This window comes from Spodoptera frugiperda, chromosome 25, assembly GCF_023101765.2.
Source record: "Spodoptera frugiperda isolate SF20-4 chromosome 25, AGI-APGP_CSIRO_Sfru_2.0, whole genome shotgun sequence".
In the NCBI taxonomy this organism is placed as follows: Eukaryota; Metazoa; Arthropoda; class Insecta; order Lepidoptera; family Noctuidae; genus Spodoptera; species Spodoptera frugiperda.
Genome location: NC_064236.1, coordinates 20,312,767 through 20,334,972, shown reverse-complemented (window position 1 = coordinate 20,334,972; position 22,206 = coordinate 20,312,767). Strand labels below are relative to the sequence as shown.

Here is a 22,206-nt window from a genome sequence, read left to right as displayed (position 1 = left end):
CAGTGGTCGGAATATTTCTCCGCCTACTCTATGACACGAAATGTCCACCACCGATGTGCCCCGCATTATTAATATTTTTTTAAATGAGTCTCACTAAACCCTTTCATATAATACCGTACCCTACTTATACAACCAACCCAACCTTAGAACCAGTCCACCATCATGGAATATCAACCATTTCACACGTAACATATTATGTAGATACGTAAAAATATTCAATCGTAAAGAAACAACGCAGCCGGCATACCTATTATTAATATTCTTCCTTCAAATTAAAAATTAAATATGGCGGGTGGATGTAAAGTACATACTAAAAAGCTAAGTATTCAAGTTGTAAAAAAGTAAAGTATTGATTGTCTAGTGAAGCGGCACGGGGCGCGGCGGCAGGGCGCATGTCTGTCTGCCTGCTGGCCGTCCGGTCCGCGCACTGCGCTCGGCGCATCAGTCAAATTTATTTCGTCGGAGGCGCTTGACGTCTCGCCGCGGCTCGGTCATTTTAATTATTAATTATCAGAAATTAAAGTGATATTTTGTGAATTTGTGATCCAAGAGGAACTGAGAAACAGCGTTCAGTGATAACAACCTTTTGATTTACTTGGTTCTATCTTCGGAACCAAGTAAAGTATTACTCAGTATGGATTGGGCCGTGCCAGGAGGAATGCCGGAGATCAACGATGTCTTCGATGAAGTCACCAAGATCACCTCGGACTTGCTCCCCAAAAATTACAGCGGCGATGTGCGGTCCACGAGGTGATTATTGAGTGTTTGTGGTTGCATGCTCTGTGATTAATCATTAGATGACCGCTGGGCCGACTCCACTCGTCAAGGTTTATGTCTTTTTACGGTTTGTTTAAGTGCGTCCGTACCAAATGACCTCGAGTGGAAGGTAAGGCAAGGCTAATAGCCGACAGTCTATGTAGCCGACCATCCTACACACAAGCATAATGTTGGATTCGTTACATAGACTGCCACAATGTGTAGGATACTGTGTCTGTACTGGGGATGTAATTATAAACACGGCTGCGCACCCCGTGGGTAAGTAACTAGGTTCCTACTGCGCCGTCGCGAACGACCTCTCCCGGCCGGGAGATGATATTGATTTATTATGCACTTCTGATGCACTAGATAATACCTAGCTAGGTACAGACTACAGCCCGCGCTGCGCCGCGCACCGCACCCTCACCCACCGCGCCCCACCCTGCGCCACCCTGACTCCGCTCCCCCCGCCTGGCCCGGCCATGTCCTATGACCTGTCTTAGATCTGATTTGCCATAACATCAACAAGTGACCCTCTGTTTCTAATCGTGCACTTAACTATCTTGTCACCGACATGTGTTTGGTAACTTAGACTCATTCTATTCAGAAAAAGTTTATTGCAATGCAATTTTTGACTGTCCTAAGTGCAGAAATCCTTCATACGAATGAATCCTATTGTAATGTGTAAATATTTAGGAATATCTACAGTTATTCAGGTACAGTCAACTAAGTATTATGGTTCAGCAAAACAATGAAAGCAGCATAAAAAACAATAAAAACCATTTAATATGCATTTGATAAATATGGCGTAAAATATATGTATTTAGATTGGTAGTTACAGGTCAATTACTTACCTTGTACCTATTACCTATTACAAAAAATTTGGCTCCAAATGGGAACTAAAGTTGCTTGTTCCATATTTTGACATATTGGAGCCGGTGTTGCATATAAAAGGCTACATACCATACCATATACCATATCTACATATTTTTGTGTTATATTATTCTATTAGGAACCTACATTATTTCACTAAAAAGTTACTAACTAGCTGTTCATAAAAAGCAACCATGCAATAAATATTGCCCCATTATAAACTCAACTATGACATATTGAAGATACTTAAATTAAAGGAATTATAAGACCTTTAGACTTAACAAAATTCAAAGCTTGTATTGAAACACAATGCTCTTTTTCAAATGTGATAAGATATTTGAGAATGTGTCAGTTCATACATCTCAATATCTCAATAAATAGTTACTTAATACCAACTCAGTTGAAATCAGTCGGTAGTTTTGTGAAGCTAGGGAGGGATGCAACATTCTCATTAAAGGCATAAATTCATTTGTCAGTTACTTATTTGGAAGCTACAATATAAGTTATAGTAATACATAAACTATGTATGTATGCAAACTATACATGATGATGTTATAAAATTTTAATGCGGATGAAATAATTTTAATGCAGATGAAAAATTTAAGAATAATTTATTATAAGCTTCACAAAATAAATCCTGGGATGATCTATCATGGGACAAATCACTTATTATAAATTGTCCCCAAACTGGCATGATTCTTGCAACTGTTATATATAGCAAGCTGCTGGAACTAATTTTAGGGCAACACACATGACAGTATGAAATTGATAGAACTTTAGTTTCTGAACTCATTACTCCTTATTCTCTCATCATATTTCTCTGCTAAACTGTAGGCCTGCTATATATTAATGAGTCAATACCGCAATATGCTAAATCTCAAGTTTTGATTTGAGATCATATAATAACTAAAATTATGTATTCAAATAAAAAAAAATACTTACATAAATCTTAAAATAACCTATGTTAGGTCAATCTTTAAGACACCTGCTGCATGACAGTGCAGGATTGTATTAAACCAACAAACAGCGAGTTCCAATATGACTTTTTGCAAGTTATATCTAAGATTATTTAGAGATCACTGACAAACAGTGAAGGAAAAAATTGTGAGGAAACCTGAGCTTATAATTTCTAATTAACTATAAGTTTGAAATACTATCACATTGAGTAAGAGTGGTAACATGAATGCTCTAACCTTTTCTAAGCGAAAAGAGACTTTTGGTCAGCACTGCGAGAAGAGACCTTTGGTCAAATTGGTCTCTGAGAATGTAACTAACAAGGTACCTCGACATGTTCACATTACCTAATTGTGTGAAATAATTTCCTTTCAACTTCTTACTAGTCACTGAAGAGCCCCGCACTCTATGCTTATATGACAAACAATACTGTGTGAGTAGGAAATGTATTATTTGTACATGTAGGTATAGTTATATTAAAGTGTGTAAATATGTTCACCTCAGAATCACTTACCAAAAGTTCTCGGATTTGATTCCAGGCCGAGTTATTATTTTTTTATTGAAAATACCTAACCAGTAATACTGATCGTTAATACTTATTTACTTTTTATATCATTGTTTTACATTAAAAATAAATCGTATGCAGTCTATAAGTAGGTACCTAGTATTAATCGGTAAAGTATACGATACGAATTAGTTAAATGATAAATGATAATTATTTTGCAAGTAGGTTACAATGTAACCCTCAACACGTCAATCTCTTAAATAACTAGATGAGGCCGGCACGGCATTTCCTATCGGACTACTCTGAGAAGAAATGCCGAAACAAACTCAGAGGTCATAGAAAAAGTTTAAAAACAAATCATTTTTATTCTAAGAACTAGTTATTATTATAGTTACTAGTATATAAATGAGTTAGTTAGTTTGAACGCGCTAGTCTCCAGAACTACTGGTCCGATTTGAATAATTCTTGTGTGTTGGATAGTGCATTTATAGGAAGGTTATAGGCTATAAAACATCACGTTATGACCAATATGAGTCGAGTAGTGGGTGTAGTTTTATATAAATACGGAAGTAACTCACGTTTCTGTCTCTTCTTTACACCTACTGCACGCATTTGAATAATTATTTTTGTGTTGGGTAGTCCATTTATTGAAAAAGGTTATAGGTTGTATAATATCACGTTACGAGTCGAGCATAGCGGGTAACAGTAGTTAGTATATAACTTTACTAGGCGGTTTTTAAACCCTGCGCTGTTTACTTGTTTGTGACAGTTTTAACGACACGGTGGTGCTCAGCCCATACAGGGCACCGCCACCGTATACCCCACCGTGTCCTCCTGTTGGTCCTCGCAATGACGACACCCGGGCGTTTCCTTCCACCCAATCCGAAACTTCCGTGTCCAGTAAGCACCTCTGTCAGGCGGTAGGTGAGCACGCCGTGACGTCTCTGAAGCTACTTTTTAAAGAAGGGATTTACCACTGTTATTACAGCGAACCCGTGTTTGGGGGCCCATGCGGTGACGTCAATTAATTCCCGGCAAGTTGCCGGTTTGCGTGATGTCAAGTTTCAATCTTTTAGTCTTCCTCTCATTGCCCAATGACTAACCTCGACTCTCCCCGCACTCCACGTAGCTATTCCTGGAGCTGAACAGCGTTGAGACCTCCCCTGCTGTAGCGGCTCATGGTATACCTGTTCTAGGTCTGTGAACAAAGGTCCCAGTGTCTAGATACCTCTTGTATACTTTTCGACTTAAATAAAGTCTGCAAGCCATTACAAGTTGTCTGCGCTCGGCCTCCAGTACAGTTACAATTTGATACGTCTCCTCGAGTGTGGAAATTATTTCAATACTAGTTATTAATGGTTGCCGAAACACTGATGCAGACCACAGCCTTCAATACAAGGACAATAAACAAAACCACTTCTCAGAGGATTTAGACGGAGCGCAAACAACCAAGCTAAACGGTAGTAAACAAGAACGGTTTTAAAGAACCGTCTTTAAAATACGTTACTGATTTATGAAATACTTATAATAAAAAATATTTAACTATCAAAAACATCGCAAAGCGGAGCCACTACCGCTTTTTTGGTGCGAATAGAGAATAGGCTTGTTGTTGGGGGTAGTCAGTGCGCTACATTACGTGTAGATGCAGAATCGAATAGAATGCTTTAGCAATATTGATATTATGTACCTAATGTTCGCTCGCGGGAGGGTTCGGGAGGCTGTGCCTGGCTCCGCGGGAGGCTATATACCTAGTTTGTAGCTGGCGGGCGCATAAATCAATATCGGTGGCGCGGCGTGCCCCGCCCCCGCCCTCCGCGGCCCGGCAGTGGCGCAAGGTGCTCCTTCTCCATCGTTAATATTTGTAATTTCATTGAAGCATCAACATTGACAGCGCTCGTTCACGACATGACACGTACACCAGCACCGCCCAATACCCGTGCCGACGCCAATGAGACCTTTGACTGAGCATAACAACTCCAAGCTGACAGAAATGCATTCTACTAGTCTAATTCAATCTTAGTTAATTACGGGGCTCTCATATTTACAATAATTGTACAAATAAGTTTTTAAACTGACATGGTCACTAGTAGCAATATTAGAACTCAAAGAAAGTTCGCGAGCGGAGACAGTGACTTTTGCGAAAAACATTGATGTTTCATCATCAATGTTTTTCGTTATCCTGCGGAGCTGGACCGGCTTACATCCTCTATATAATCATTTAGGTGGTTTTATGCTCGCGTATTAAATGGTTTCGTTGTAACTGAGACGCCCCATGGCACAAGTAAAGCATTGCAGCATAAGGAGGGTGCTATTTGTATTTACTGCTGGTTGCTTGTTGCAGAGCCGTCCAGGACTTAGTGGCACGTATCATCGACCAGCTCGGGGAGGAGTCCGCCGCAGCCCAGGGTCTTAACAAAGTGATCACGAGCTCCGAAAAATTGCGGAAAAATCCCGGGCACATCGTATACCTTCTTAAAGACCACCGAGGCAAAGAGTAAGTATAATTGTGTTATGTGGTTGTCTAGTTGATAGGAGCTTAGCGGTACACGGTGTAGCGTGTACGTTGTGGCCTGAGTGCGCTGCGGCTGCAGACTGCTGGTGCCAACATTGCTGCTGCGCAAACGCTCTAATTACGCCGCTGCGATTGTTAGTTTAAGACCATTTGCGTCGATATAACGTAATACGTTGTCATTACGTTGAATTATTGTGTAATAATAAATAAGCACACAGCAAACACTCAGCTCTCGCGAAATCAGACACATTTTATTTCTCCAAGAAGTGGCGACTGTTGAAGCGCTAACAGTGCGCAGTGCGCAGTGGGTGCTTTCTCTTGGCAATGTGTGTAATGCGTAGCGGACACTAGCGTGCTGCTACCGGCGCGGCAGTCGGTGGCCACGACTTGCTATTATGTTACACGGCTCCAACAATAGTTCCATCTCGAGACTATCTTATGTTCATCGCGAGGTCTAAAGGCATGTAGGTTGGATCCAAACTGTGGAGGGTCGCACTCGCACAGCTCTTGAGGCTATTATAGTTATAGACTGTCTACTGAACCCACACTGTAACTTATTATAGTTTAAATCCCATAGGATCCCCCTGTTTTGTACACAAAGTAACATAAACTGGTATACAGCCAACACTACTATTGCTATACAATACTTGTACATGTGTGGGTAATTTTATAGTAATGAATGTCCATTACGCACACATTGGTATATATTATATTTTTATATCGGTATACGTATTTTTATCATTTAATCGATGGGGAAGGTTAAAATATTTATAATAGATGATATGATTTAACATTTCCACGGAACTAAACGTAGTGCCCGTGGACAAATGGTTAATGAGCCGGTTTTAAAAGTCGTTCTCATACGACGATGTGGGTTCGATTCTAGCTAAACTTTTTATTTCCTTTACTACGTTGTTTTTGTATGTTTTGTTTTCTGTATAATAAAATCAGTCTATAAAAGAAAAAGTCAGTCTATAAAACGTTGAAATACGTTACGTACTACGTTTTTTATCTTTAACTTTGTATGGAAACGTCATGGAAACTAAGTTATACACGACTATGAGTAGTAGAATTATTAATAAATACTGGTAGACTGACAACTAAGAATAGATTATTTTTTTTGAAAAATGTTGTAGACTGTCGGTAGTTACTTCATAAACGGGCCATCGAAAATAACCTGAAAGTTCCGCTACCTCAAACATAGTAAAGTATTACTTAGGTATTGAAACATTCGAAATTTTGTATTCAATAATGTTTAAAAAAATGTTTGATACTCACAAAAAGAACTCGATGTGTGTACTGGGATCGAAGCGACGACACTTCACTCATTCCTTAAGCGATAACTATTACGCCAACTTGCAACTGAGGGACCATGCTAAATGTGGGTCTCTCTGCGACCCCGACTGGGGGCGCGAGGACGCGCGATCCAGGCCGTGGCCTGTTTCGGCGGTTGCTGGTCGCTGCGTTCATTATTTGGTTTATTCAATATTTGTAGCGTGTTAATTTTATGTTTACCCTTGTTTTTATTTATATTTAATTATTGAATTAATGCGTATACCTATATGAAAATGATATATTTAGTATACGTGTATGCGTGATGCAACTAGTGTTATGCACATTACTACGAAATTACCCACACATGTATACTGTAGAACGTGTAAATGAGAGTTGTGTCAACGTGTTGCCTATATACCAAATTAATGTTGCTCCGTGTACAAGCACAGCGAGTAATGGCTCTTGTTGTCCATTTATGGCTCAGTATAGTTGTGACTCAGTGCTATACTGCTGCGAACAGGCGAGCTTGGCGCGTCGTCACAGACTTGTGCTCGCTCGCTGTATTACTCAAGAATGTCTCATTGAATGAGCAGAACGGGGAAATGTCTGTCGCTACTCGCTATAGTCCATAGTGGCGGCATCAGAACATTCCGTTCTGCATGGGCGGGCCGCGCCGCGCTGCCTGCCCGCGGCCCGCCGCCCGCCACCCGCCGCGCGCTGCCCGAGCGCGGTGACGTTTACGTTTATTCACTAGTGGTTTCAATAAGAGAGCGTGGCCTACAAGCATGAGGCCACGCTCTCAAGCAGCAACAAGTCGCACAAGTACCAAAGTATCTCGTCTGTTGAGGACATCTCACATAATCCGCGTACTAAATTGCCGGAAATAAAGTGCGACCAAAATGTCGGTGAATGTTATCAATTGGAGGTACCGAAATGAAGCGGTACCTACCTTTGTTACGTGTAATTTTACGAATTACGCGTCATAGTGATTAAAGCTATCGTAATGTTATTCAGTCCCTGGTTGTCCCAGTTTACACTGCAGTCGAGAAATACACGTGTTTTTAAATTATTCTTTACTTCCTACATTTTAGTCTTTAGTCTAGTTAGTCTTAGTTTTTGGTAGGCGAACGGGCCCGCATCTTGAAACTTTATCGTGGTCTGTTACAAGACTCTAAAACGCCACACACTATGATACCATCTTCCATCATGAGGTCCAGTTTACAGCTGTAACATTGTATTGTCATCAGAACTACATATAACTGCTAATTTTGATATTGCTACAATCCTTGGAAAATGATTATATTCGATACCTTAGATTCCATTATATATATAGTTACCCACGCCGCCCCCTGCGTGATGTTTGCTGATTTTTTATCGAACTTCTTCCTTGTTATTGAACCTCGCGTGAGTAATGGTTGGCCTCTAAATTAAAGGGTAAAAACGGAAACCCTATTTTACTACAACTTCGCTTCCCCCTTCTGTCTGTCTGTCTGTCACCAGACAGTTGAAAGGAAAATGTTGTATCAGTGTTCGCGCAGTAAGTAGTCAACTCGGACCACATACCTACGGCCCATTTGGGACGAGTTGGGGAAATGACTACTTACTCGTTCGCGCAATTTCTGATGGGTCGTAGGTACGTAGTCTGCAGAAAACTAAATAAAAATATTTTAGCGGATGCTATGGATCTGTCTGAAATAAAGAATAAAAAGCATTAAGATAGTTGGTAACGAATGATGTGGCTCCGCGACTGCAGCTTTGCAAGGATACCTACTTGTATCCTTCATGAGATAGAAACGTCTTACAAACGTAGTATTTCAATAAATATGTTAATGCGAATGTGGTTTAGATATTTTTTGTTTCTTAATTTTTTAATTTGTTGCGTATTTGTGCAGGGGAAAAGGAGAAATTATCGGATTGTTAAAAGTGGGGCGCAAGCACTTGTTTTTATTCGATAATAAAGAGGTGGTGCACGAGGTGGAACCTCTTTGCGTACTGGATTTCTACGTGGTGCGCGACCGCCAGCGCATGGGCTTCGGGAGAATGCTCTTCGACCACATGCTCCACGTGAGTACCCCACCCCCACCCCCACGCACACACTGCCCAGCTGCACACACTACTGCCACCGCGGTGGACTACTTGCGAACTCGTCTCACCTGTTGCCATGTCAGAGCTCGTAGCTTTCTATAAATACTAAATCAGTTATTTATTGAGATTGCCAGTATTTTTACATAAACTAGTTGTGTTCTATCCTAGTGTCACATTTCTTCAAAAGTCCTATTGAAATATGTTGAAAAAAATAAGCTCAATGCAATATCCAATTTTAGATGATGATTTATGATGATGATGCTATCCTAATTACGTTCATGTTGCACAGCTAAGCATTGACCTTGTTCCCAGGAGCTGGAGGTCATGGCCTGGCAAATGGCCATAGACGGCCCTTCGGAGAAGATGGAAAAGTTCCTGTCCAGGAACTTTGGTATTGAAAAACTAATACGGCAGAATAACAACTTTGCCGTAGCACCCAATTTCTTCGACAGGTCTGACGACGAGATCAGGTAAGCAAGGCGCGTGGCGTCCGCTCTGACGGATTGGATGCTGCTTGGAATGTTGTTGTTTCATCAGTTATCTCAGTCGTTCATTGAGCCATACGATTCTATTAGTAACTCACTCTTGTGTCCGTTCTACGACAGATGCTGGAAACTAACAAGAAATGTACTAAGCTAACAGCACAGGTCAGTGCGACACTTACATTTTACCATTCAACAAACCATAGTGAAGGTAATTGTGAGCGCACGCTAGCCAACCAGTTGTAGCCCCGCGGCCCTCGCGGCACTCGCGGCCATGCGAGCTCCAGCCTAGCTATTTATTCCCAACAAAAGATAAACTTATCAATGCAAACATAAAACACCTAATCAATAATAGAAACACTTAATAATTTTTCGTAAATTTATCTATACATATAAATAAAATTTTATCGTCTGTTTGTATTATTGAAGTAACCGCTTTTTACTACAACAGGTATATGAACGTAAATACGAATACGATACATATACTTACCAAAAATATTTAGTACAATTTTTGTCTGTCTGTTTGTTCTGGCTAATCTCTGTAATAACTGGACTGAGTTTGACGGGATTATCATTGGCAGGTAGCTGATGTACTAAAAAGTAATTTATGCTACTTTTATTTGTCTCGAAAGTCCGTCATCCACGCAAGCGAAGCCGCGGGCATCAACTAGTTAAGAGAGTCGTGTTTGTGACAACGAATTTGGCTGAAAATTGGTGGGCTTAGAACCAGTAGACGGACATAGGATACATTTTATATTGAAAGCTTCCCAAGAAATCTTACGGGCACGAGACAAAACGGGATTGCGGGTATTGCGCTAGTCAAGTAATAACATTAAATCATCGTAATGAAAAAGAGTGAATAGGTATAACTATATAGAAACAATGGAATATAAATATCTACACTACTTACATGTTTAATAAGCAGCTGAGAAACGTAGAACAAATAGAAACGTACACATAAGCAAATAGCGCAAAATATGATGCTGGTTGCTAGTATGGGTAGGACGACGGGTAGGCGTCAAGCTGTCGATGGGCTCCACTCTGTACACTCGTACGTCCCGACCGAGGCTGCAGTTAGCTGCCCGCGCCGCAGTACGCACGTCCATGGTTTTGTAGCAAGCGACGGTCGTTAGCGTTTGTCGTCAGCACTGTGTGTCTGGCTGCCCGCGCTGAGTTCGCCCCGTACAGCTGATCAATCGTTGCCTTTCCATAATAGCAACTCGGGTGGCGGTCTGTCGGCTGTCCCGACCGCTGCTGTCGGACGCTTCGCGGCGCCAAAGCCAGCTTCAGCTATAGCCAACGTAAGTACTAACAATCGGTCAAAACTTTATTTTCTCGTGTGACGTAATGTGCTATGTTTTACATTCGAAATGGGTAATTTCCAAATTCTAATACCTGTGGTTCACCTGATTTCAATATTTTTTGTACAAAGAAGTAGGCAGCCTAGCAACGTCGTATTGAGAGTACGTACAGTTGTGGTCCGGCGCATAGTCCCCACTAGCGAGCGCGGGTGGAGGCTCATGTAGTAACGTGCGCTGCGTCGTGTTGCAGGTCATACACGGCGCCGGGCACGAGCACGCAGCGCGTCGGTAAGGTCCTCTTCCGTTCACTACCGCTTCACTGTGGACACTTCCTCAAAAGCAATCTAGTCCTCGTAATCATCATCATCTCTCACAGCTAGCTCCGGCTTTAGTTCGTAGTTCCGTTGCACTCACTTCCAGCAAGTTGTGTTGAGCCACTTCACGTTCACAGTCACAGATTCATTGAGTGGATGCTACATTGTAAACGTATTTAAGAAAAATGTAATCAGTACAAAAAAGGTGTTGGTAGTTATGGCCAATTATGACGTAATAATCAACTTCTTCCTCATTACTTACATACAACTCTGACAAGCACCGTAATTTACGTAAAAATAATTTGGTAAATCAAAACAGGCATTTTGGAGAATGTTCATACTTAGTCACCGCCATGGTCAGCTTTTCACCAGGGTTTATTTTAAATGAATTTTGGTAGTCTTAGTTCCATAGTCTCTGTCTACCCCCATGGGAGACGGGCGTGAGGTTATGTCTGTAAGAAAGTCTTAAAAAAAGACAAATCAAGAAAGGACTAACAAAATTACAATACTTCTCTTTTGGAATGTCATGTCTAATATGATATCCACTTTTGAAATAAAAGAGGTAACAGTTAATCTAAAGTTACAAAATAAATGTATATGCCCATGGCAATCATGGCGACTTTTTACCAAAAAATGAGAAATGCCTGCGGCAATTTCTGAATATTCAGCGCTTACAAAATAACATGTTTAATTAGTTTTGAGGAACAGTTTGGTAGGTGAGCATTAAGTAATTAACGTCACTGGTGGATAATATGGGAACCACAAGCATCTTCAACCACTATTGTAAACATTCATCAAAATAAAACATGTCTCAATCGGTGGTAGACATGACTAGCTGCTGTCAACACAGTCATTTCTTGGAGGTAGTCATAGTCACGTCACAACATTACGCGCCTGGTTCGCCAGCAGCAGTTGGTTGCGATGTTGCAGCAATCTGCATAGCTTGCATTATCTGCTGCACGTCTACATCACCAGCATGCTTAAATGAGTAGATAGAGTAGATCTGTGCGAGGCTCTGCTAGCTTGAGCTGTAGGAAGGCCCCATGGTGTAGGGGGTTGTGGGCGAGGACCCGTAGCGACTGGTTGTTGGGTACCAGGTCTCGGCGGCTCGCCAGGTCTGCGCCGAGGAAGACCGGCATTATCACCGCCTCTGCCTGCCCGACCAACCCCAGCCTCTTCCTACAGGCTGGGACATGCATTGAAGTAACAATACACCCTCACCACTTTACAAGTTTAAGGCCGGTAACGCATGAGAAATAACTTATCAGGTTTTGCAAATTTTAATCACTTGCTAATATTTAGGAGGTAGGTACAATCCCGAAATGACAGCGTCGGGTCGCCATATCGGTAGCCATTTTGTATTTAAGAAACATCAGGACATGAGGTAACATTTTACAATTGCCGGAAATGTTGTATTCTGGTTTAAATAAGCGCAGCCGCAGCTATCGCAAATGTGTTGTGCATGTTCAGAATTCTAGTCCAATTGTTTACAATATCACGCTTGTCTTCCGTGTAGAGTAGGCAGCGATTCTGAGATGTTTCATACTCCTCATCGGTATTCTTCATCATCAACATACATTTAATGTTTAATTACCAAAAAGCTCTTGGTAATGTGTTTTTTTTTCTCGTTGTCACACTGGATGAAACCATCAGACGGTACATCTTCTGTAAAGTTATTTTATTAATACACTGTCTTGTAACGTATCACCAATGATTATTGCCACGTATTAGAATAGCCTTATAACTCACGTTGAACATGCAAAGGCGATAGTTGAATAAGACACGAGTTACATAAATAAATAAATATTAAATATCTCTGTATAACTGCATGGAATTAGTTACCAAGTTCATATTATGACGTGGTGTCGGCGCTGCGTCCTTGTTGCAACAGTTGGCACAGCATCACTGGAGCAGCGAGAGGCATCCCTGGTGGTGTCAACTCCTCTAGTATTGCAACAATAGCAGGTCCAGTAGCTATTGTCCTCGTATATGTGCACCATGTGTACCGTCGCCACCACGCACTCCTCTAGGTACTATAGGAATTCATCACAGATTACAATTATTGTCAAAAATGTAAGCTCCACATTACATAATTCTGGGTAACTAATTTTTTCATCATTTTATATGTCAATAGCCATTAACTATTTGCTTATACTATAAATCATATGAATACCTTATACTATATATCATACGAAAAATGGTATGGTCTTAACCATACCATGTATCATCGACCTTCACCGATTTGTTGGCTGAATGAAAATTCCTCGATAGGTATTTTAGTTCATTACACATTATAAAAAAGCGGGTTGTCTGGTGAAATCTTGTCCACCCTATAATTAATGAAAAAATCATTGATCACTTCACCATTGAGTTAATAGTCCAGTCATTTGGTAGTTTTACCTGGAAAGTTTTCCGGGAGTTTTGAAAATTGGTGAATTTATAGATTTGGGTATGCTCTTTTCGAATTTCAACTTTGCCACCTCGTAAACCGCCGCTCGCGCCGCCATATTGAAAAAATGGCGCCTAAAAACGGTTTTTTATTAATATCTCCATTCCGACGCATTTTACGAAAAAATATTTATCTACAAAATTAAACTAGAAAAAATTTCCTACAATTTATGTATTGATAACTTTTTCATAAAATCAATAGTTTTTGGCGTACGAGCGCCGCAAAGTATTATTTATCTGCACCACCACGTGTACAAAAAATGTGTGTTGTGTAGCAACGCCTGTCGCAACCGAGGGCTGGGCTTGCTGTCATTGCAGAGGTAAGTCCCCTGTTTGAGGAGTGGCTAGAGAGGCGTCATGGCGTCCTCACCTACCGCCTGACGCAGGTGCTTACCGGACACAGGAATTTCGGTAGGATCCTGTTTTTGATTGGGCGGAAGGAAACGCCCGGGTGTCATCACTGCGAAGACCGCCCGGAGGACACGGTGGAACATATAACATAACACATATAACATCAGAAACAGGAACCTACCGAAACTAACCTGTTTGTACAACACACATTGTTTGTAAACGGTTTTTTATTAATATCTCTGTTCCAACGCATTTTACGAAAAAATATTTATCTACAAAATTAAACTAGAAAAAATTTCCTACAATTTATGTATTGATAACTTTTTCATAAAATCAATAGTTTTTGGCGTACGAGCGCCGCAAAGTATTATTCATCTGCACCACCACGTGTACAAACAATGTGTTTTTTTTAAATGTATCAATTCTTAAAAACTAATTATGATATCTCGTTCAAACCAATTTTCTTTGAAAGTTTCCATTAAAATCTACAGCATATATTTTTTTTAGTTTTCTTACTCACTTATTTTAAAAGTTAGAGGGCAGGACACATTCGATAGACCTCATTTTTCCACTTTGGAAGTGTCTATCTTTCAAACAATTGATTTTGACGAAAAATGGTTTTAGGAACCATGACGTATTTTTAATGGCCTATCCATAGACAACCATCACGGATAGGTTAGACGAAAAAAAAATTTTTGAAGAGGTGCAGTGACCGCGCGCTTCGGTGCACCGTTTCCGAGATAGAGGGCCTCTATCTCGAAAACGGTGCACCGTATAAAAAAAAAGTTTAGACAAAAGTTGTAGAGAATTTTGTATTCTACAATATTGGTATTAAATGCAAATACCGAAAACCCATAGGAAATGAGATATTTCCAAAAAAACGCAAAAAAGCGTTTTTTGGGACCTTTGGACCTTAAAATTTAATAGTTGCTTACACCCTACCATATGTAGGTTTTGAGACAAGTTTCAGGCAGTTAATATACAAGTATATACAAAATTACAGCTGGGTATCTCAAATTCCGAGGTGAAATCCTAATTTGACTGGACTAATAATACTTTGCGGCGCTCGTACGCCAAAAACTATTGATTTTATGAAAAAGTTATCAATACATAAATTGTAGGAAATTTTTTCTAGTTTAATTTTGTAGATAAATATTTTTTCGTAAAATGCGTCGGAACGGAGATATTAATAAAAAACCGTTTTTAGGCGCCATTTTTTCAATATGGCGGCGCGAGCGGCGGGTGTACGAGGTGGCAAAGTTGAAATTCGAAAAGAGCATACCCAAATCTATAAATTCACCAATTTTCAAAACTCCCGGAAAACATTCCAGGTAACCCCCTTTTTATCTACCAAATGACTGGACTATAAATATAATAAATATAACAGCAACAGGAAATACACAGCCTATAAGATATGCAAACGGAGGGTTGCTTATTCTTTTCCTGGCATAACGATTGGTTTGTTAGGTTTATGCAGGTAATTAAACTCGTAGTTATTTACACTTATTTGTTTAATCTACTAACCAAATATAAAATAGTGCTGTTTTATTGTGAATACGATGACATATTGTTTAATGAACTAATAAATTGCCTATAGAGAAACTTTTATCCTGTGAACAGATCGGTGTAAGTCGATGTTATATCGTATCCTCTGCGCCAGTAGTACGGCCGCTACATACATACAGTATCATCCAGTGTCCGTTTCCATTAGCACGCCGCTTTACTCGAACACGATCAACAATACGTTACGTAACCACTGCAACTCGGTCTAATCGATCGTTACAATTTTATTATCGAGGACTATTTTCCTTTTGATGTGTGTGTTATTTAATTTTAATCCATGTTTATTTTGCATGACGTTTTTATTTTTTGTTTAAGTTTATTTTGCGTTACCGTTGCTTGCAGTTATGCGCGCACGCGTCGCACGATGAACACAAACTGACGGTGCCCGCCTCGCGCCACCCGGCGACCGCGACCGCTCACTTACTTAAGCCAAACGTGCATGTCGACCGCGCGACACGCCCGGCGCGGCGCGTGTCGCCCGCGACGCGTCCGAGCCACACACAGCATACACTACACTCACGGCCGCACTCACTCACACACTGGCAGCTGCCAGCACACGCGGCCGCTGGCTGAGCCGAGCTTGGTTAGCGACAAGCTCGATGGTATCGCATATTATCTTGGTTGTGCTGCATCGATGAAGACTTTGAATTTTGTTAATTTAAATTGCGCATAGATAGATAGGATAAATTAAGAATTGCGGAATTGAATTTAGTTAGCGCATTTTTAAACGTCCGTCCAAAGTCCCAATTACACGAATATTGCTTTATGCACAGCGCACAACGTTATGGGTTACATAATAAACTATATACCTAAATGTACCTAAATTAGGAAGTCTTCCTCTTCTTAGACTTAGGAGTTCCGTAAATTAGGTGACCTGTTTGTATACATCGCTCAGAGTACTAGCTACTGGTATGCTGTTCACATTCCACAATTATTAGTCCGTTTCCGCGCTGCCACACTGCAGCACTACGGCGCGGCATCACAACGCGCTGCACGGCCGGCGTGGTGTCACATGCTGCCTCTCCTCAATGAGGATACTTATTTTGATAATTACATCAAACTACTGCTCTACCTCTCAAAATATTTCTAATGACTCTTGAATTAAACAGAACTCAATATTGCATGTGCAAGATAATAATCATAGTACTAGCTGTATGTAGGTAGACTACCTACGATATCTGTTTGCTTGCTCTCGTTATGACGATTTTCTCAATGAATTCAGGACTCAGCCCGTAGCTTAGATGCATTCAAAAAGTGCCTGAAGCCTTTCTTTCCTCCCCTGGACCGGGACCCTCTGTCTAAAGTATACCAGGTACAGTGGTGTATGCTGTGTCCGACGGCCGGCAGGTTCAATCACTTTATTTGTTAAAGTAGTTTGTTTTATTTATTTTGATATGACTATATTGTTCAAGTTTGTAATACGTCTGATATTAGCAGAAAGGACACCGCGTCCGCTTACAGTTGGGCGGGATGTGGTGGTGGACACATTGGCTTCTTCCATGGTAGGAACATGTGTACGAGCCCACCGAGAAGGGCAGGCACGTGGGGAGTGTCCCACGGATGACGTCACGACTGCCCTGTACTCGTGGTGCTGACGATAGTTGTGATCTTCCAATGTTGCTAATGTCACGCCTCGCACTCCTCGAAGCTAGCTAGCCTAGGTGGTAGCAGCCAGGAAACGTGTTCTGTAACCGTGTACTTTGACTGCTACCTGCAGCACCTTTTAATAATGATATTGGTACAGTTTTAACAACAAGTTGAAAACAAATTGATGTACTCGTAGGACCTTTGACATGTTAGGCCAGTGTCGATCATTTTTGAAACAAAACAAATTATAGTAGAATGAAACCTATTGAAAATGGAAGTGCAAAATTGCGTTTTTTGAACACATTTACATTCACATTAATTTTTTCTATACTCTCAGAAAGTAGAGATTTTAACGAACAAAAAGCCCACCGACTTTTATAAAAATTCTGATAATTAATTTGACGCGTGAATTTTCGATTGAAAATTAGGGTGCTTTTTTATATAAGTATTTTGTAAAAGATAAAAATAAGAAACCAATATCTTAGTTCTTTTAATTTTCCACAAAAAATTAAGGTTACCTACAACTTTGGCCATTTAACTTTTTTCCATAGGACTTGTAGTTTCGCCGAAAATTGCGATAAACTGATTTTACCCTTAAAACGTCCCCCCCACTTCCCGAACTCAGATGGAGTGGAATTAATTTTTCTTCCATTTTTAGCATATTCTCTTCCATTTTCAATAGTAATATTCATTCAATAGTAATTCCATTCAACTATAATTTTTTGTTACTTTTTCCCTGTATTAAAAATTTCACTGGTCTATGCGTACCTATACTAAGATGGCAGAGGGCACCACCACCGCGCACCGCTCGGCTGTGCGGGCGCGCAGCGCACGTTCTGCTTATATTCCACATTTTATACTTACCGTGTTAATTGTGTTACGTTCAGTATTTTTAAATCATAAATTATGGCTTCGATTAATTTGTTTAGCATTACTTGATAAAATAAATGATTAATATAAATTCACAACTTAAGTTTTATTCCTGACTATTTTATGATGAGTCCAAGTCATTAGAGGCGGGCTTGTTACGATTGTTTCGGAAATCGAAATATTCTGTACTATTAGTCGCGGGACTGGGACTTCTGTTTCATTATTTATAATTTTAGTAAATTCCGTAAAGTTGACTCGGCGCTCCACACGATACTGACTGTAGCATGTACGTGTCTACGTGACTACTTCAGTAGTGTCCGATAAGTTAAAACCCAAGAGATTGTAAGTGCAAGGGGTTCAGACGGACTCCCAGTCAGTGACTAGACTAATGTACCTACATATACGTGTTCCAAGCTCCCTGCGGACGCGTGCCTACAACTCGTGCGCCGCCTCAAGTAGAACGTATTTTGCCGCCAACCAGGCTCATACAGAACATTTAGTGGAGTTCACGTACCTGTTGTTGGACTGGAAATAGGTATTCGAACAATTAAACTCAGATTGAACTAACAGAATGCTGATACAAATCAGTAAATACACTTTGTAATTGTGGTATAGGGTTAGATCCCCTGACTTCATGGTGATCAATCATATTTTGCATAAGTCGACAGCCTCCACGATCCGCACTGCATTGTAAAATATATTTAATGAATGTCGCATCCCTCGTGTGCCCGCGTGGGGCGGCTGGAGCATTAGTGTCGGATACACCTGGCCGATAATATAGTCGTGTGTGCTCAATGACGCAGCTTTATTTTATTAGTGTTTGTGTACGTCCGTAGCTACTAGTCACTGTTAGACCGCATCGCATGCTGTATGCTGTTGCTAGATATCTACCTATGCTCATATAACGGTGCATCATGTCCTCGCTGAAATAAATACAACCGAAGTTCAAGACCAATATAAAAAGACAAGGCACGGCTTGTCATTGCCGACAACAATGTTTAGGTTTGCTCGGGAAGTGTGTTATTCCGTAATAGCTAAGTCAGCTTAAAGATATACTTTGCAATCGTTTGCACACGATCTCATGTGATCAGTCTTAATTCAATTGAAGAACTTGAGAAGCGATAGTGCACACGTAATATAAAACAATCTCAATTTTGAGTCCTATTTCAGGTGATCAATGAAAGACAATCGTGAAGATATATTGTATGTGCGGGATAAATGTAGTTCTTGCCTTGGTAATATAACAAGTGAAACATTGCTGCCTGAGTGAGTAGTGTAGTGTTACACATCTGCACTGGCTGCTTGTTGCCGCATGCAACTACTCTCACCAGTCAGCTGCAGTGTGCATACTGTACATGTACATTCGGGATCATTATACACAGGTACATGAGAGAGTGATGTCCACCACGCCGTGTGAGCGTACGATATCCACGTTGTATGTTGCCCTGTCCCCGCGACGTAGCACTAGCGATGTAATGTGTATGTGGACATTCATATTTCTGTACAAATTATTTGATACAAGACATAGGGGCACTATCATTAGATCGCTGGCACACCTGCATGTTGTCGTTGCTTGTCTATCGCTCGCCACGCTAGGCGGCGTCACTAGTTCGCGCTGTGATGCGAGCCAGACTCGGGAGTGGGGAGCGAGTCCCGCTACTCTATACCATGTCTGCGGGCCAGCGTTCCTGTGGTTAAGTTATACAAATATTGTATATAAAGGTGTTCTAAAATTATCTGCCACGGTTTAAATGAGAGGTAGTGTCGTGAACAGCAATTGATTTATATTTTATAATAATGGATAGAATTGTAATCTTCAAACACAACACTACCTCCCATTAACGTCGCGCCAGATAATTTTAGAACACCTTTTATACTATACAGATACTCCATTTAAATTGATACCTATTTACAAAAATGTTTCTCAAATTTTCGTGTGCGTTTCGATAGCGCGGCCACGGCGAATTATTAAATAAAAAACCATGCCAAGATTTTGTAAATAATTTGTAAAAGTCCATTCCCAAAAGCTTAAATTTGTTAAAACTTTGTTAAAAAGTTATAAGAGCTGCGCCATTGAAACGCGCGCAACCGCGCGCCCATGGAGATCTTAAAACTAGGCGTTGTATAGACCCGAAAGTTAGGTAAATAACAGATTCAATAATAAATTAATTTGTAGAAATATCCTGGAGGTATAATTAGGCTGTAAGAGTGTAACTCCATGGCCGCGCCATTGAAACGGTGAAATATACGTTATTGCCGATATCTTGCTGAAAACGCATCGCAAAGGTCTGAAGTTTGTTCAGACGGTTTTTGTGTTGAAACGGAAACACATTTTCTATTTTATACGAAGTTCTGTAATAGAGTCGATAACGTTATTACACTGATGTTTTTGCTTTGTCAGCTTACAACTATTGTAACTGCCACACGATTGTAACGGAGTGTAGCACTGTTACTCGTGCAGCCTGCTTGTGTGGCGTTATGATCATCGCGAGTCACTTTCCAAATATTGGAGAACATTTGTTTACAAGTATTTTTGCTGAATGTTACACCACAGCTCGGAGTCCGCTCCTGTGCCAGAAGATGAAGCTCCCGAGGCGAGCGCTGCGGTCGCCAATGAGGGCCAACCCATACGCTATTACCCTGAAGAACTGTGGGATGACGACGACTGGGAAGAGCCGTCGGAGCCGGAATATGACGCAGAAGAATTCGACCCCGACCAGCCACCTGCCGAGCGGGGGGACGACCTCGGAGCCCGCGGCGCCATCCGCTACAGCCCCGTGGTGGTGGAGCGGCCCGGCTCGCTGGCCGTGCAGCAGGCGGCCGCGCTGCCCGCGCTGCCCGCGCAGCCCGCGCCCGCCGCGCCGCCGCCGGCCGACCTGCCCGCCGCCGGCCTGCCCTCCGCCGGCGCCTCGGCCGCAGGCACGCCCGCGGCCGGAGCCAGCCGCCGGGACTCCCAGCTGACCGACAAAGGATATTTCGATGTCAAGTATTATCATAACAAACTGTGGTAAACATTACACGTTAGATACAACGACCTCTGTCCCCTATTCCTCTGTTTTATCCACAAATTCCGAAACAACTAATGTTGTACGTCGTATTGATGTTTGGTGTCGTTGTTGTACCTTGGTGTGTAAGTATGGACGTGATACCAGCGGTAGCGTCGACAGGTGCAGCCCGTTGCCTCGTACACGCCTGTACCACCTGTACCGGCTGCACGCAACGGTTACGCTCTGTATAATAATACTTATTATTATCCGCCAGTGTCATCGCAGTTTCTATTAAGTTAGCATTTATTTTATGATATGTCATCCTTTGTTTGTAATAAACTATTAAGATGTCCGTATGTACCAATCAAACGATTAATTCAATTGTTTCTTCATAAATTTGTATATTGAATAAGTAGGTACAATGTACTCATTGGGACCGAAAGTCGAAAGGTGTACACGTCGCCGTCGTGTATATAAACCATCTGATAAATATTGAACACAAGAACAGCGCAACTTTAAGTAACTTGCGTAGCATTTATAGCTTGAAGCTACTATGGCATGTGAAACATCCACAAAGATTGGCATAGACGTAACAAATTGTATGCGCAGCCTGGGTACACACTAGGCATGAACTAGGCCTACACATTGTGCCATCGAAAATGTAAATATAAATCTTGTATGAACCAAAACACATTATGTGATAAATATTTAAGAATAGCTTACTTACTTTAATTATATAATGATAACCTTCGGAACTTGGAGTACCGATTGCTATTGACAAGTGTAATAAATGAAGTTTATTAAGTAATGAGTCAGCCCGAGCAGTGGCGACGGCCGCGGCTCGTTGCGAGTTATTGCAGCTACTGCAGGTACGGACTTATTCATTTGCTGGGGACGCGCGATGCCTGGCAGCCTGGCACGCGCGTGTTGTGTTGCACGACATAATAAGTCTTATTAACGGTGACGTCACGTGGGGCCCAGTGTAGGGCGACATTCCAGTGTTGTAACTTAATATGTGTACTAAACTCATTAATAGATGTATGGCTGATATAACCAACATACTCATACCATAGTGAATGCATTAAGATTATTCCGTAATTTAGTTAAGTAATTGTGAGCGGTTCGCGCATATGCCGTAACTGTATGAGACGACGATGTCATGTAACGTAATGAACTCAATAAACAATATTTAATCCCACTGATGTTTCATTCACCCATCGAGCCAACTTCTAGTCAAGGTTTGTAGCCCGTGGCAATAGTTTTACTTAGGTAATTTACTTCTAGTAACATAATTATAACGTCAAGAGTAAACACTTGCATAAGAAGTAGTGGATAGTAGGTAC

At 41.1% G+C, this 22,206-nt stretch overlaps 1 protein-coding gene across 2 annotated transcripts; it reads left to right on the top strand.

The window, feature by feature from the left end:
* The first annotated feature begins 382 nt into the window (after window positions 1-382).
* Window positions 383-22,061, top strand: LOC118276005 (alpha-tubulin N-acetyltransferase). Of its 2 annotated transcripts, XM_035594166.2 has the most exons (7): window positions 383-750; window positions 5,430-5,582; window positions 8,768-8,939; window positions 9,273-9,430; window positions 10,659-10,743; window positions 10,994-11,031; window positions 20,431-22,061. In XM_035594166.2, the coding sequence occupies exons 1-7, from the start codon at window positions 635-637 to the stop codon at window positions 20,885-20,887; spliced, it is 1,179 nt and encodes a 392-aa protein (XP_035450059.2). In that variant the 5' UTR covers window positions 383-634; the 3' UTR covers window positions 20,888-22,061. The 2 variants fall into 2 exon arrangements, with proteins under 2 accessions (XP_035450059.2, XP_035450139.2); XM_035594246.2 differs by lacking the exons at window positions 10,659-10,743; window positions 10,994-11,031 and having other exon boundaries at window positions 384-750.
* Window positions 22,062-22,206: the final 145 nt, after the last annotated feature.